Source organism: Hordeum vulgare, chromosome 3H (assembly GCF_904849725.1).
Source record: "Hordeum vulgare subsp. vulgare chromosome 3H, MorexV3_pseudomolecules_assembly, whole genome shotgun sequence".
NCBI classification, from domain to species: Eukaryota; Viridiplantae; Streptophyta; class Magnoliopsida; order Poales; family Poaceae; genus Hordeum; species Hordeum vulgare.
In genome coordinates, this window is record NC_058520.1 from 516,861,636 (window position 1) to 516,879,619 (window position 17,984).

General features: G+C 47.3%; 1 protein-coding gene across 1 annotated transcript; it reads right to left on the minus strand.

Annotated features, from left to right (window-relative positions):
• Positions 1-2,977: 2,977 nt before the first annotated feature.
• On the minus strand, positions 2,978-3,905 carry LOC123440371. The gene has a single exon (XM_045116940.1). It carries the CDS (start codon positions 3,796-3,798, stop codon positions 3,205-3,207), a length of 594 nt encoding a protein of 197 aa, XP_044972875.1. The 5' UTR covers positions 3,799-3,905; the 3' UTR covers positions 2,978-3,204.
• Positions 3,906-17,984: the final 14,079 nt, after the last annotated feature.

A 17,984-nucleotide genomic window follows, 5' to 3' on the forward strand; every position in this document is an offset into this window, starting at 1 on the left:
AAGCCCCTAGACTTCTTCCGTTCGGGAAAAAAACATTTCGGGGGTTTTTCTTCCGTTTGGACTCCGTTCCAAAATCAGATCTGAAAAGAGTCAAAAACACGGAAAAACAGGAACTAACACTTGGCACTGAATCAATATGTTAGTCCCAAAAAAGATATAAAAAGGTACATAAAACATACAAAGAAGGCAAGACAACAGCGTGAAACCATAAAAAATTATAGATACGTTTGAGACGTATCAGGCACATAATTATTACTGACACTAATAAGAACATCATCAATTCTCCCTAAAGGTTTCTTTATGGAAGAATCAACAAGACAAACACCAAAAGAACATAGATCATAAGGTTTCCAATCAAGCATATGATACATTCTTTTGGGCATAACGGAAGCACTAGCTCCAACATCACACAATGCAAAGAAAGAGATATTATTTTATTTTATTTTGACCATAGGATCCCAACCATCTTCTAGTTTTCTAGGAATAGAAGTCTCCAGCTTGAGCTTCTCCTCCCTAGCTTTGATAAGAGCATTGGTAATATGCTCGATGAAGGCAATATTGAGTGTACTAGTGTGGGGGTCTTTAGCCATTCTTTGCAAAAAGGTGATAAGTTCGGAGAGACTACAATTGTCAAAATCAATAATATTGCTATTAAGTAAAATTGTAGTGTCATCCTCTACGTTTGATTTGCTCTCTACTATAAGAGTTTGGACGTCTTCCCAAGTTTGGGGATGTTTAGGAACAACTTCAAATCAAAGATCTTGTGGCTTCCCGATGCAACCATACCAAGGGCATAATTCTCCATAATGACTAGTATAGTCACATGGTTTACTTGTAAAAAGACCCTTAGTGGTAACTGGAGCAATAGAGGAGAAGGTATAATCATTGTTGTTGTGACTAGTGGAGTCATCCAACATGGTGTTCTCAGTGGAACCCATAGCAACGGTAACGAGCAAGAACAAAGCAACTATTTTTTTGTGGTTTTTGGTATAAGACTCTAAAACAAAAATTAAAAAGCAAACTAACAAGACTAAAAAACAAAGGTAAAAGATAGCGTGCAACTCCCCTATCTTGAAGACTGGAGTCCCCGGTAACGGCGCCAGAAAACTCTTGCTTGATGACGAGATGATGTATATACTTCTCGCACCCCGTTGGTTACCCCAGGTGGAAGGTTGAGATGTAGTGAGCAACAAGTTTTCCCTTACACGGAGACTGTAAGATTTATCGAACCAGGAGGAATCCTAGGCCCAGCAAGTAGGTGTCTTCTACCCTGGCGCTAGCAGAAGACGTGGACCTGCACACACAACAAATAACTTTGCTCCCAACGAGTATAGAGAGGTTGTCAATCTCTCCGGCTTTGTAGTTTGCAAAGGATCGAAACACAAGCGGGAAAGTAATAGTGATTGCAACGGAAAAGTAAATGAAATCAATAAATGATGGAGGTGTAAACAATGATGGTGATATGGACCGGAGTCACATGATGTTCACTAGTGATGTCTCTCCCCCAATAGACGATAAACAACTATGCTTGGGTAAACAGATCACAGTTGGGCAATTGACAGAATTATGATCGCACCGTAATGCTAATTATGCTACTTGATAGTTAGAGGTTCAATAGTAAAGGGTAGTACCCCAAGACAAGTAGACCGCTTATTCATCAGCATCTACTTACTAATCATCCACCTTGAGATATCTATCCAGAACATCTCGCCGGTATTAAGTTGCGAGCCCCACCCAAAGTGTAAACTCAAAGCAACAGACAACTGCATTAACGAACTATGCGTAAGGTAAACAATCCTTGCAACCGTTGTCACAAGCATTGTTGTTTTCTCCCTGGTGGCAACCAACATATACCCTAGTCTCATGTTTCTGTCACTCAAGCTAGACATCGAGGGGCATGAACCCACAATCATGCATAACACTCCCTCTTGAAGTTACAATCTACTACTCGGCCAAAGCAATAAATTGCAACGGAGAACATGCATGAATCACTAAGGAACATAATATAAAAGGATAATCAAATATATAACTCATAACAATCTGAACATAATCTCATAATCCATCGGATCCCAACAAACCGAGCATAGCAATAGCAAGAGAAATACATAGATGTCTTGATCATGTAGGGCAGCTCACAAGGACTAACCATTGAAGCACAAGATTGGAGAGAAGACATCACATAGCTACTGGTCATGGACCCATGGTCCAAGGAGGACTACTCACGGCACGTCCGGGAAGCGTCCATGGTGGTGGAGAAGCTCCCGGAGGTCAATCCTCCCTCCGACAGGGTGCCGGGAAGAGGTCTCCTGACGCTCCTGATCTCGGAAGCGCTGCGGCGACGGAACGATGGAGAAATTCGCGATTATGGAAGTTGTCCAAGGGTTTCCTCTCGGAACTCTAAATATAGGCTAAAGGAGGGCATCGGAGGAGGTGGGACCCACCCAGGCAGCCTCGTGGTGCGGCCTAGGGCCTGGCCGCGCCAGCAGGTCGTCTGGGAGGCCCCTGGCCCCCCTCTGGCCCATCTTCGGTGGTCCAGAAGCTTTTGTTTCGCTGATTTTTTGTATATATTTTTTGAAAATTTTCGGGCTTCGGAAAATTGAGTAAAAGCCCTGCAAAATAGACATCCAGACAGAAAGTGGCACCGGATGTACTGAGTTAGTAGGTTAGTCCAAATACGTGTAAAATGATATAAAAGTGTAGCAAAACATATAACAATGTCAACCAAAAGATCATGAAACAAGAAGAAATTATAGATACGTTTGGGACGTATCAACATCTCAAACTTAATTTCTGCTCGTCCTCGAGTAGATAAATGATAACACAATAATTTCTGTGGTGACATGCTAACACACATATAAAAACTTTAAAATAAAGCAAGTGATATATGTAATTCAAGTCAAGACAATAATAACTAAGAGTCTATATCTTGAATTGAGTTCAGCAAAGCAAGAACAAGGTTATGAAAGGTGCGGCTCGATTATGGGTAAAATGAACCGAGACAAAAGACAAGGTTAATTGTGGTGCTGATATCACACATACATGGAGCGTAGACAAGTCAAAGTATATCCCACGTCGACGAAATACGTAGCTATGTGATGGCTGTTTCTATTCGATGATGTAAGTTTAATGATGGTAATCCGGGTATTCCCAAGTATTTTGAGGACGGGTCCAGATGACTGTCCACTCCACCGGGGGCACGACTCGTCAACCCCCGCAATGCTTTGCCGGGCCACCGAAAGACGCCACGGGAGGCGGCACCGGCACGGCACAACCCGACGCGGACAGGAACCTCACGAGATGCGTTGGCCGCGCCTCGCTACCTGTAGGCACGCTGGACGCCAGGCACGACGCCATCTTCTTCAGAGCTGCGCCATCTCGATGGCCGTCGAACACGAATGCGGACGTGACCGGCACGTCGCTAGCGACGACCCCGCATCGTTCGCCGGCCCGTATCAGCTCCACCGGCAGGTCAAAGCACGGCGACGGGCAGTATCCATGGACGGCGCCACGGTTGTCCCCTTCCCCCGGCTCCACCAGGAAGTCGAAGACGATGTTGCTGCCGGAGTAGAGCGAGGAGCCCTCGAGCTTCTCCAAGGACGCCTCCCGGCGGCTTGGCACCTGCGGGAGTTCCTGCTCCGTGCGATGGTCTTGTTCCGGCGCCGCTGGCTGCTGGGTCTTGCCACCGCCAGCTTCCTCCGGCTTCTTCTTGGAGAGCCCCGGGAGGCAGAGGCACGTGAGCAGCGTGCCGCAGGTGAATCCGTTGCGCTCCTCGGGGTCGGCTTTGGGCGCTTGAGACATGGCGGTCGCCGGCCGGTGCACAGAAATTCGAACGCCTTGGAGCGAGTGGGGAGGATGTACGTCTAGCTAGCGCAGTACCGGTATATAGTGAGGAGAGTACGTAAGGTTGCGGTGGCGGGTGGTGATGGAGTGGAGGGGCACACCGCCGCTCAGCCCGCTAGATCGTGTGTTTCATGATTTCCTGGTTTAACTTAGTCGTCGGGGCCCACTTATATACTCGTTCTGCGTAGATCTAGACGTATGGTCTTTGGATTGTTGACTCAACTACGTTCCTGGATTGTGCATGCCCAGCATGATCGTGATACCATGATAGAACTCCTCCAAATTCAAATTTGCAAGTTTCTAAAATACTCCACTTGAGAAGAAATTCTGGATATCCACAACATATGAGTCTACAATCCCAATTTCGAAATACACACAAAGAAACAAAAAAAGACAAATTCAAATGTGAACAATGTTATTTGTGTTTTTGTCCTTTTGTGAAACTATTCATGCTAAAAAAATTCCTTTTGTTTCTCAATGTATATTTTGAATTTTGGCTATAATTTTTTTAGGAATTGTATAAACTATCTTTTGAACCACAACTTTGACTTGCAAATTTGAAATTTGAGGGGTGGTATGATGGTGTCATGTGAAGTTGGGTATCATACCATATTTCCCCCTTGTCCTATACCTTGTCCTATACAGGCCTTCGACACCCTGTCCTGGAATTTTTTTTGCTTGAGGTTCTCTTGAGAAGGGGCTTTGGACGTCGGTGGTGCTTGTGGATATGTGGGCTCCTAGCTTCGGCCTCCTCGAAGGTGATGATCAATGGCCAGCAGTATCAGGCCTTCGCCCTCGCATGTGGTGTGCGCCAGGGGGTCCCGCTGTCGTCGGCTCTCTTCATCTTGGCGATGGATGTCTTGCAGGCGATGGCATCTTGGGCTATCGGCAACCGACTGCTCTCAGATATTGGGTTCAGCCCCGGGATTCCAAGGACGTCTATGTTCACACATGATGTAGTAGTGTTCTTCACGTCGTTGCCCACGGATCTTCAAGTTATTTCCTCCATGTTGGGCCTGTTTGGAGATCACTCTGTTCTACGTGTGAACCTCAACAAGTGCTCTTTAACTTGCATTCATTGTGACGACAGCTTAGCGGGCAGCGTGGCGGCATCTATCTTGTGCAAGCTCCAACCATTTCCGTTGCAGTACCTGGGGATTCCTCTATCCATTTATCGGCTCCAGCGTCACCACATTGAGCCCCTCATTGACAAGTTCTCCAGGAAGATGAAAGGATGGAAGCCAAAGTTGTTGGTGGTCGTCGGGCGGTTAACCTTAACCAAATCGGTCCTTATGGCCTTGTCGGTGCATTTCATGGCGGTGTTGCAGCTCCCCAAGTGGACTATCAAGATGATTGATTGCAGGTGTCGGAGCTTCTTTTCAAAGGGCGATGAGAACATCAACGGAGGCCACCGCCTGCTTCCTTGGTCTCAGGTGTGCATGCCGGTACAATATGGTGGGCTTGGGGTGCTGAATTTGAGCTGGTTTGGCGATGTGCTATGATGCAAATGGATTTTCACTCGTTGGGGGTCTGTGGATCGCCCATGGCAATGCTTTCCGGACCCACCAGACACTTCGGCTTCCAAGTTATTCATGGACGGTTCAGTTGTTCAGCTCGATGATGGTATGAAGGCTATGTTCTGGACTGATAACTGACTCCCGGGAGAATGTTCGATCACTGTGCTGGCTCCAGCCCTCTTCTCATTTGTGTGTCAATGGAACAAGACAGTTTCTCAAGCCTTGCATGGACGTGCCTGGGTTAGGGACATTACTGGTGGTCTCTCTATATAGGCGATTTCCCAATACATGAGGATTTGGGACATCGTGGAATCGGTAACGCTCGGGGAAGAAGAGAAAGACACCATTTGTTGGAAGATATCCAAGGATAGGTTCTTTTCCGTGAGCTCCGCTTATCAAATGTTCTTCATGGCCAAGGTACTTTTTCCCTGCCACCGTGCAATCTGGAAGAGCAAGGCGACGCTACGATGTAAGTTCTTCATGTGGCTTGCAGTCCATCGCAAGTGCCTCACGGCGGACAACCTTCAGCATTGGGGCTAGCCATGCGATCCCTTATGCGTAGTTTGCCATGTAGAGTCGGAGGACTGTGATCATCTTTTTATCCTTTGCCGGCTCTTATGTGAGGTCGGGGGTAGGCTCATAGCATGGTCAGCTGTGGACTTCCCTATGCCAGGCTCGGCCTTCGGCTCTACCGAAGAGTGGTGGTTGCAGGCCAGGGAGAAGGTGCACAAGAATGCTAGGTGGAACTTCAACACGGTGGTTATTCTGGTCCACTGGAAGTTTTGGAAGGAGCGCAACGCCAGGATTTTTGACAACAAATTTCCTCGTCTTCCGAGGTCTTCCAGTCAATCGAGGAGGATGTTCTCTCCTGGAAATCGGTCAATTTGATAACCGATCTTAGTTAACAGCTCGTTGTTTAACAGTTGGTTGTTTAACTTCTGAGGTTTCCTCCTGTAGTGCTCGGTCTAGATCGCATAGACTGTAAAACCTTGTAAGAGTTGTGTTCCTTTCTAATAAAATATGGATGCGGCCCTTAGAGAGGTAAATCCATATTGCCAATGCATTCCAATTCACCCTGATCAGATCAGTTCAAGTTTTCTAAAAGCGCACACATTACCTTAGAATTTTGAAGATAGCACAAACTACAGAGTATACCATCGTTTGGTGGCCTTCTCAATCTCAGTTCTTCTCTACAATTAGTTTAGCTCTTGCATGTCGAGCCTCTATCTGGTACTGCTCGCCCATCCCGAGGTGCGTCATCAAGAACCGCATGACGGTGACTAGCTCACTACCATTGCTCAGCTGCTTGGCGTGGAAGTTACTTTGGCAATTGCTGGCGGCATAGGAGAGCATCTCCACCCACACCACTCGAATGAACCCACACCTGTTGTCGGGCGGAGCTTCAGCAGTGACTTGGCCAGCCGGCATGCGTCGAACAACACAGACTTGCTCTTGTCCCTCTTGCATCATCGATGCAATTTCTGTGTTCGCCTCCAACACCATCCTTGTCGCAACTCGCTCATCCTGTCGTGTCGTCTCCCGATCGAAGAAGTTCTTGGCCTGTGCACATGTGTCGCGGGGCCGGATCTGCATGATGCCCTCAGTCAACTTGAACGGGCGAGCCAGGGCAGGAAAAGCATGTAGTTTGTCGTCCTAGTTGAAGAGAGGTTTGTGGGTATGTGCTAGAAAAGAATGCTCTCGTCAACTCCGCCTCGATGCTCCAACCAAGATCCTTGTAGTAGCCTTTGCATTGGAGCACCCACTGGCCCGTGTGATTGTTGAACTTACAATAACTCTCCGTGTTGATGATGTTGAGCGCCTTGTCTTTCAGCTCCCTGAACACCGAGATCTTCAGCTCCGACGACACATCTATGTGCCAAATGTACAATCAAGTGTCCCGGTGTCATTTGAGTCCGAGCAGGCACAAGATCTTGGTGACCAGAATGGGACCAGCCATCATCAGCGCCCAGCCGTCGCCCCCTGCCGCTCCACGTCCACCGCTCCGTCCATTACTCACCAATGCTGGTAGCATAGGCCGCCCCACCGCTGCTCTCCGCCGCACCCCGCATCGCCTGATTCCCCGAGCCGCCCGCCAGCCATCCCCGTGGAGCCTCATCTACAGAGAGGGAGATCTGGACGCCTTCCTGCTGCTGCTCCGAAGCAGATGACATGGATCCAGGCGGAGAGAGTCCCTCACTGGTGATGGAAGAGGTGTGCATGGAGATCCATAAGCAGTGCATGAGGAGGAGGAGGAGGCTGCCAAGGCCCCGTAGAGATTCGATTCGGAAATTGGTCACCCGAATTTGTATGGAGGCGAGGATGGTCCCAAGAGACGGTGCGCCTACCGAAGATATTGTCCGATTGGTGAGAGAGGAAAGTGCCTCAACATCACTGGAACAACGGGCCATGTGGAGGGTGTTCTGGTCCCTGCAACCACACCACCATTGATGGTGGAGCTTGATGAGCGTAAGTGAGATGTGCTGAGGAGGTCGCATGAGATTGATTCGTTCTCACTTGCCTCCACTCCGAGTTGGGCATCTTCGAGATCCAACAGAGTCGATGACAAAGGCGTGCTTGTGGGATCCATGAGATGCTCATAGTCCCAAGGAATTCGACCTCGAATTGAACTGGTGGCGGGGGTGCCTAGAACCTGAGCAGCCCGTAGAGCTGTGTTCAGGTCAGCTGAAGCCTCGCCATTGCTACATCTAGAGGAGAACTTTGCATCGAGGTCGCCGTTGAGACGTTGCGGCAGATTTGGGGGAATTCAAATCCAGCGTGACGTGGGAGACGGGTTTCAAAAGTGCGCCTCCCTTCCTGCGTGGAGAGGCGTAAAGCTAAATCACGCCGACAACCCTCCCTCCCAACTAGGGTTTGCCCTGCGACATCTTCCCCTCCAGCCGCCGCCACCCACCCTACCATCCCCAACATCTCCGACAACGAAGTGGGGTTTGAGGGTAACGAAGAAGGGCCTAAGGATCTGCAGATGGGGAAGGAGGTCGAGGAAAAGGCAGAGGGAGGGGAGGAGAAAACTGTGGCGCCAAACTAACCAGCAGCACCTTCAACAACAATTTCGTCCGCCTATGAGTGCTCCTGGTATGCAATTCGGTTTCAACCCTGCTGGTATTGCATTCCATGGCCCCCACCCCCTGGATGTTCCATAAATTCCCTCGAGGAGCATGCCCTAGATTCCAGCAAGGGATTTGGTCGGCGCAACAGGTCCAGAATCTGCATCTGCCAAACCCTTGGGAGGGACGAGACTTTGGGCAGGGACAAATGGTGAACCAGTTCCTCTTAGTATAGCAACAGTTCCTTGGGGCAAGGACTGCCTCAACAGCAGGGCGACTTCTAGCAACAGAACCAACAAGGAAAAGGGAGGAACAATAAGCAGAACCCAATGAAAAACAAACAGAAATCCAAGCAGAATCCTGACCACATGGTGGCTGCTACTCCTGCTGTCAAAGAGGGAGTTGCTGTTGGAATTATGCCCTAGAGGCAATAATAAATATAGTTATTATTATAATTCCTGTATCAAGATAATCGTTTATTATCCATGCTATAATTGTATTGAATGAAGACTCATTCACATGTGTGGATACATAGACAAAACACTATCCCTAGCAAGCCTCTAGTTGGCTAGCCAGTAGATCAACGATAGTCAGTGTCTTCTGATTATGAACAAGGTGTTGTTGCTTGATAACTGGATCACGTCATTAGGAGAATCACGTGATGGACTAGACCCAAACTAATAGACGTAGCATGTTGATCGTGTCATTTTATTGCTACTGTTTTCTGCGTGTCAAGTATTTATTCCTATGACCATGAGATCATATAACTTACTAACACCGGAGGAATACTTTGTGTGTATCAAACGTCGCAACGTAACTGGGTGACTATAAATATGCTCTACAGGTATCTCCGAAGGTGTTCGTTAAGTTAGTATGGATCGAGACTGGGATTTGTCACTCCGTGTGACGGAGAGGTATCTCGGGGCCCACTCGGTAATACAACATCACACACAAGCCTTGCAAGCAATGTGACTTAGTGTAAGTTGCGGGATCTTGTATTACAGAACGAGTAAAGAGACTTGCCGCTAAACGAGATTGAAATAGGTATACGGATACTGACGATCGAATCTCGGGCAAGTAACATACCGAAGGACAAAGGGAATGACATACGGGATTATATGAATCCTTGGCACTGAGGTTCAAACGATAAGATCTTCGTAGAATATGTAGGATCCAATATGGGCATCCAGGTCCGGCTATTGGATATTGACCGAGGAGTCTCTTGGGTCATGTCTACATAGTTCTCGAACCCGTAGGGTCTGCACACTTAAGGTTCGACGTTGTTTTATGCGTATTTGAGTTATATGGTTGGTTACCGAATGTTGTTCGGAGTCTCGGATGAGATCACGAACGTCACGAGGGTTTCCGAAATGGTCCAGAAACGAAGATTGATATATAGGATGACCTCATTTGATTACCGGAAGGTTTTCGGAGTTACCGGGAATGTACCGGGAATGACGAATGGGTTCCGGGAGTTCACCGGGGGGGGGCACCCACCCCGGGGAAGCCCATAGGTGTTGGGGGTGCCGCACCAGCCCTTAGTGGGCTGGTGGGACAGCCCAAAAGGGGCCTATGCACATTGAGAAGAAAATCAAAGAGAAAAAGGAAAAAAAAGGAGGAGGTGGGAAAGGGAAGAAGGACTCCACCTTCCAAACCAAGTAGGACTCGGTTTGGGAGGGGAATCCTCCCCCCCTTGGCTCGGCCGACCCCTTGGGGGTTCTTCGACCCCAAGTCAAGGCTCCCCCCTCTCTCTCCTATATATAGTGGGGTTTTAGGGCTGATTAGAGACAACTTTGCCACGGCAGCCCGACCACATATCTCCACGGTTTTACCTCTAGATCGCGTTGCTCCGGAGCTCGGGCGGAGCCCTGCTGAGACGAGATCATCACCAACCTCCGCAGTGCCGTCACGCTGTCGGAGAACTCTTCTACCTCTCCGTCTCTCTTGCTGGATCAAGAAGGCCGAGATCATCGTCGAGCTGTACGTGTGCTGTACGCGGAGGTGCCGTCCGTTCGGCACTAGATCGTGGGACTGATCGCGGGACGGTTCGCGGGGCGGATCGAGGGACGTGAGGACGTTCCACTATATCAACCGCGTTCACTAATGCTTCTGTTGTATGGTCTACAAGGGTACGTAGATCACACATCCCCTCTCGTAGATGGACATCACCATGATAGGTCTTCATGCGCGTAGGAAATATTTTGTTTCCCATGCGACGTTCCCCAACAGTGGCATCATGAGCTAGGTTCATGCGTAGATGTCTTCTCGAGTAGAACACAAAAGTTTTTGTGGGCGGTGATGTGCGTTTTGCTGCCCTCCTTATCTTTTCTTGATTCCGCGGTATTGTTGGATCGAAGCGGCTCGGACCGACATTACTCGTACGCTTACGAGAGACTGGTTTCATCGCTACGAGTAACTCCGTTGCTCAAAGATGACTGGCGGGTGTCAGTTTCTCCAATTTTAGTTGAATAGGAATTGACTGAGGAGGTCCTTGGATGAGGTTAAATAGCAACTCATATATCTCCGTTGTGGTGTTTACGTAAGTAAGATGCGATCCTACTAGATACCCATGGTCACCACGTAAAACATGCAACAACAAAATTAGAGGACGTCTAACTTGTTTTTGCAGGGTATGCTTGTGATGTGATATGGCCAACGATGTGATGTGATATATTGGATGTATGAGATGATCATGTTGTAATAGATAATATCGACTTGCACGTCGATGGTACGGCAACCGGCAGGAGCCATAGGGTTGTCTTTATAACTAACGTTTGTGCTTGCAGATGTGTTTATTATTTTGCTAGGATGTAGCTTTAGTAGTAATAGCATGAGTAGCACGACAACCCCGATGGCGACACGTTGATGGAGATCATGGTGTGGCGCCGGTGACAAGAATATCGTGCCGGTGCTTTGGTGATGGAGATCAAGAAGCACGTGATGATGGCCATATCATGTCACTTATGAATTGCATGTGATGTTAATCCTTTTATGCACCTTATTTTGCTTAGAACGACGGTAGCATTATGAGGTGATCTCTCACTAAAATTTCAAGACGAAATTGTGTTCTCCCCGACTTTGCACCGTTGCTACAGTTCGTCATTTCGAGACACCACGTGATGATCGGGTGTGATAGACTCAACGTTCACATACAACGGGTGCAAAACAGTTGCGCACGTGGAACACTCGGGTTAAGCTTGACGAGCCTAGCATGTGCAGACATGGCCTCGGAACACATGAGACCGTAAGGTCGATCATGAATCATATAGATGATATGATTAGCATGGGGATGCTTACCACTGAAACTATGCTCAACTCACGTGATGATCGGACTTGAGCTAGTGTAAGTGGATCATGAACCACTCAAATGACTAGAGAGATGTACTTTTTGAGTGGGATTTTAGCAAGTAATTTGATTAAGTTAAACTCTAATTATCTTGAACATAGTCTAAGTCCACTTTGAATATATTTGTGTTGTAGATCATGGCTCACACGACAGTCACCCTGAATTTTAATACGTTCCTAGAGAAAGCTAAGTTGAAAGATGATGGAAGCAACTTTGTAGGTTGGGCTCGTAATCTTAAGCTAATCTTACAAGCTGGGAAGAAGGATTATGTCCTTAATGCTGCGCTAGGAGATGAACCACCCGCTACGGCTGATCAGGATGTTAAGAACGCTTGGTTAGCACGTAAGGAGGACTACTCAATAGTTCAATGTGCAGTCTTGTATGGCTTAGAACCGGGACTTCAACGTCGCTTTGAGCATCATGGAGCATTTGAGATGTTCCAGGAGTTGAAGTTTATCTTTCAGAAGAACGCCCGGATCGAGTGGTATGAGACCTCCGATAAATTCTATGCTTGCAAGATGGAGGAGAACTCGTCTGTCAGTGAACATGTGCTCAAAATGTCTGGGTACTCAAACCGTCTAGCTGAGCTGGGGATTGAACTCCCGCAAGAAGCTATCACTGACAGAATCCTTCAATCACTGCCGCCAAGCTATAAAGGCTTTGTGTTGAACTACAACATGCAAGGGATGAACAAGTCTCCCAGCGAGTTGTTTGCGATGCTGAAAGTCGCAGAGTCTGAACTCCGTAAAGAGCATCAAGTGTTGATGGTGAATAAGACCACTAGTTTCAAGAGAAACGGCAAAGGCAAGAAGGGTAATTCGAAGAAGAGCGGCAAGCCTGTTGCCAATCCGACGAAGAAACCCAAAGCTAAACCTAAGCCTGAAACAGAGTGTTACTATTGCAAGGGTATGAGTCACTGGAAGCGCAATTGCCCCAAGTATTTGGCTGATTAGAAGGTGGCCAAAGAAAAATCAGGTATATTTGATATACATGTTATTGATGTGTACTTAACCGGCTCTCGTAGTAGTGCGTGGGTATTCGATACCGGTTCTGTTGCTCATATTTGCAACTCGAAACGGGAACTGCGGAATAGACGAAGGCTGGCGAAAGATGAAGTGACGATGCGCGTGGGAAATGGTTCCAAGGTTGATGCAATCACCGTCGGCACAGTCTCACTTCAGTTACCATCAGGATTAGTTATGAACTTAAATCATTGTTATTTAGTGCCTGCGTTGAGCATGAACATTATATCTGGATCTTGTTTATTGCGAGACGGTTACTCTTTTAAGTCAGAGAATAATGGTTGTTCTATTTGTATGAGTAACATCTTTTATGGTCATGCACCCAATGTGAGAGGATTGTTCATATTGAATTTTGATAGTGATACACACATACATAACATTGAGACCAAAAGAGTTAGAGTTAACAACGATAGCGCCATATTTTTGTGGCACTACCGCTTAGGTCATATTGGTGTAAAGCGCATGAAGAAAATCCATGCCGATGGACTTTTGGAGTCACTTGACTTTGATTCACTTGACACGTGCGAACCATGCCTCATGGGCAAGATGACTAAAACTTCGTTCTCCGGAACAATGGAGCGTGCAAGTGACTTGTTGGAAATCATACATACCGATGTGTGTGGTCCGATGAGCATAGAGGCACGCGGCGGATGTCGTTATTTTCTCACGTTCACTGACGATTTGAGTAGATATGGTTATGTCTACTTAATGAAGCACAAGTCTGAAACATTTGAAAAGTTCAAGCAATTTCAGAGTGAAGTTGAAAACCATCGTAACAAGAAGATCAAGTTCCTACGGTCTGATCGTGGGGGTGAATATCTGAGTTTCGAGTTTGGTGCTCACTTAAGACAATGTGGAATTGTTTCACAATTGACACCGCCTGGAACACCACAGCGTAATGGTGTGTCCGAACGTCGTAATCGTACTTTATTAGAGATGGTACGATCTATGATGTCTCTTACCGATTTGCCTTTATCATTTTGGGGTTATGCATTAGAAACAGCTGCATTCACTTTAAATAGGGCACCATCAATATCCGTTGAGACGACACCATACGAACTGTGGTATGGCAAAAGGCCAAAGTTGTCGTTTCTTAAAGTTTGGGGATGTGATGCTTATGTCAAAAAGCTTCAGCCTAAAAAGCTGGAACCCAAAGCGGAAAAGTGCATCTTCATAGGTTACCCAAAAGAGACAGTTGGGTACACCTTATATCTCAAATCCGAGGGCAAAGTGTTTGTGGCTAAAAACGGAGCTTTTCTCGAGAAGGAGTTTCTCTCGAGAGAATTGAGTGGGAGGAAGATAGAACTTGACGAGGTTGTCGAACCTCTCATCCCTCTGGATGGTGGCGCAGGGCAAGGGGAAACCTCTGTCGTTGCGATGCCGATTGAGGAGGAAGTTAATGATGATGATCATGAACCACGCAGGTCGACGAGACCACGTGCTGCTCCAGAGTGGTACGGTTATCCCGTCTTGTCGATCATGTTGTTAGACAACATTGAATCTGCAAATTATGAAGAAGCAATGGTGGGCCCAGGTTCCAACAAATGGCTAGAAGCCATGAAGTCCGAGATAGGATCCATGTATGAGAACAAAGTGTGGACTTTGGAGGTACTACCTGAGGGCCGCAAGGCTATTCAGAACAAATGGATCTTTAAGAGGAAGACGGATGCTGACGGCAATGTGACCGTTTATAAGGCTCGACTTGTGGCAAAGGGTTTTTCACAAGTTCAAGGAGTTGACTACGATGAGACATTCTCAACCGTAGCGATGCTTAAGTCCGTCAGAATCATGTTAGCAATAGCTGCATTTTTCGATTATGAAATCTGGCAGATGGATGTCAAAACGGCGTTCCTTAACGGTTTCCTTAAGGAAGAGTTGTATATGATGCAACCCGAAGGTTTTGTCGATCCTAAGAATGCTAACAAGGTGTGCAAGCTCCAGCGATCCATTTATGGACTGGTGCAAGCATCTCGGAGTTGGAACAAACGCTTTGATGAGGTGATCAAAGCATTTGGGTTTATACAAGTGGTTGGAGAATCTTGTATTTACAAGAAAGTGAGTGGGACCTCTGTGGCGTTTCTAATATTATATGTGGATGACATATTGCTGATTGGAAACAACGTAGAGTTTTTGGAGAGCATAAAGGATTACTTGAATAAAAGTTTCTCTATGAAGGACCTAGGAGAAGCTGCTTACATTCTAGGCATTAAGATCTACAGGGATAGATCAAAACGCCTGATAGGACTTTCACAAAGCACATACCTTGATAAAGTTTTGAAGAGGTTCAAAATGGAACAGTCCAAGAAAGGGTTCTTGCCGGTTTTACAAGGTACGAGATTGAGTAAGACTCAGTGCCCAGCAACTGATGAAGGTAGAGAGCATATGCGCTCCGTCCCCTATGCTTTAGCCATAGGTTCTATCATGTATGCAATGCTGTGCACTAGACCGGACGTCAGCCTGGCCATAAGTATGGCAGGTTGGTTCCAGAGTAATCCAGGAGTGGATCACTGGACGGCGGTCAAGAATATCCTGAAGTACCTGAAAATGACTAAGGAGATGTTTCTCGTGTATGGAGGTGACGAAGAGCTCGCCGTAAAAGGTTACGTCGATGCAAGCTTTGACACAGATCCGGACGACTCTAAGTCACAAACCGGATACGTATTTATTCTTAATGGGGGTGCGGTAAGCTGGTGCAGTTCCAAGCAAAGCGTCGTAGCAGATTCTACATGTGAAGCGGAGTACATGGCTGCCTCGGAGGCGGCTAAGGAGGGTGTCTGGATGAAGCAGTTCATGACGGATCTTGGAGTGGAGCCAAGTGCACTGGATCCAATAACCTTGTTCTGTGACAACACTGGTGCCATTGCCTTAGCAAAGGAACCAAGGTTTCACAAGAAGACCAGACACATCAAACGACGCTTCAACCTCATCCGCGACTACGTCGAGGAGGAGGACGTAAATATATGCAAAGTGCACACGGATCTGAATGTAGCAGACCCGCTGACTAAACCTCTTCCACGGCCAAAACATGATCGACACCAGAACTGTATGGGTGTTAGATTTATTACAATGTAATTCACATGGTGATGTGAGGGCTAGATTATTGACTCTAGTGCAAGTGGGAGACTGTTGGAATTATGCCCTAGAGACAATAATAAATGTATAGTTATTATTATAATTCCTGTATCAAGATAATAGTTTATTATCCATGCTATAATTGTATTGAATGAAGACTCATTTACATGTGTGGATACATAGACTAAACACCGTCCCTAGCATGCCTCTAGTTGGCTAGCCAGTTGATCGATGATAGTCAGTGTCTTCTGATTATGAACAAGGTGTTGTTGCTTGATAACTGGATCACGTCATTGGGAGAATCACGTGATGGACTAGACCCAAACTAATAGACGTAGCATGTTGATCGTGTCATTTTGTTGCTACTGTTTTCTGCGTGTCAAGTATTTATTCCTATGACCATGAGATCATATAACTCACTGACACCGGAGGAATGCTTTGTGTGTATCAAACGTCGCAACGTAACTGGGTGACTATAAAGATGCTCTACAGGTATCTCCGAAGGTGTTAGTTGATTTAGTATGGATCAAGACTGGGATTTGTCACTCCGTGTGACGGAGAGGTATCTCGGGGCCCACTCGGTAATACAACATCACACACAAGCCTTGCAAGCAATGTAACTTAGTGTAAGTTGCGGGATCTTGTATTGCGGAACGAGTAAAGAGACTTGCCGGTAAACGAGATTGAAATAGGTATACGGATACTGACGATCGAATCTCGGGCAAGTAACATACCGAAGGACAAAGGGAATGACATCCGGGATTATATGAATCCTTGGCACTGAGGTTCAAACGATAAGATCTTCGTAGAATATGTAGGATCCAATATGGGCATCCAGGTCCCGCTATTGTATATTGACCGAGGAGTCTCTCGGGTCATGTCTACATAGTTCTCGAACCCGTAGGGTCTGCACACTTAAGGTTCGACGTTGTTTTATGCGTATTTGAGTTATATGGTTGGTTACCGAATGTTGTTCGGAGTCCCGGATGAGATCACGGACGTCACAAGGGTTTCCGGAATGGTTCGGAAACGAAGATTGATATATAGGATGACCTCATTTGATTACCGGAAGGTTTTCGGAGTTACCGGGAATGTACCGGGAATGACGAATGGGTTCTGGGAGTTCACCGGGGGGGCACCCACCCCGGGGAAGCCCATAGGTGTTGGGGGTGCCGCACCAGCCCTTAGTGGTCTGGTGGGACAGCCCGAAAGGGGCCTGCGTGCATTGAGAAGAAAATCAAAGACTAAAAGAAAGAAAAAGGAGGAGGTGGGAAAGGGAAGAAGGACTCCACCTTCCAAACCAAGTAGGACTCGGTTTGGGAGGGGAATCCTTCCCCCCTTGGCTCGGCCGACCCCTTGGGGGTTCTTGGACCCCCAAGGCAAGGCTCCCCCCTCTCTCTCCTATATATAGTGGGGTTTTAGGGCTGATTAGAGACAACTTTGCCACGGCAGCCCGACCACATATCTCCACGGTTTTACCTCTAGATCGCGTTTCTGCGGAGCTAGGGCGGAGCCTTGCTGAGACGAGATCATCACCAACCTCCGCAGCGCCGTCACACTGCCGGAGAACTCTTCTACCTCTCCGTCTCTCTTGCTGGATCAAGAAGGCCGAGATCATCGTCGAGCTGTACGTGTGCTGAACGCGGAGGTGCCGTCCGTTCGGCACTTGATCGTGGGACTGATCGCGGGACGGTTCGCGGGGCGGATCGAGGGACGTGAGGACGTTCCACTACATCAACCGCGTTCACTAACGCTTCTGCTGTACGGTCTACAAGGGTACGTAGATCACACATCCCCTCTCGTAGATGGACATCACCATGATAGGTCTTCGTGAGCGTAGGAAAATTTTTGTTTCCCGTGCGACGTTCCCCAACAGTTGCCCCCCGGTGTGAGGAATATGCTGAAGTTATCTATTACAACTGTGGGGATCCAAGACATCACAAAGCTGCATGTCTAGTGCCCAATTCCCGCTTTATCTGTAAGAATGGGGATCATGAGGTAGACAAGTGCCCTATGAGGCACCAGCCTCATCACACAGCCAAGTACATTGGCAGTTCCACAACTGGGTTAGGCTTTTACCACATTGAGCTTTGATGTCAGCTGTGCTTCCCTGGCAACGGCG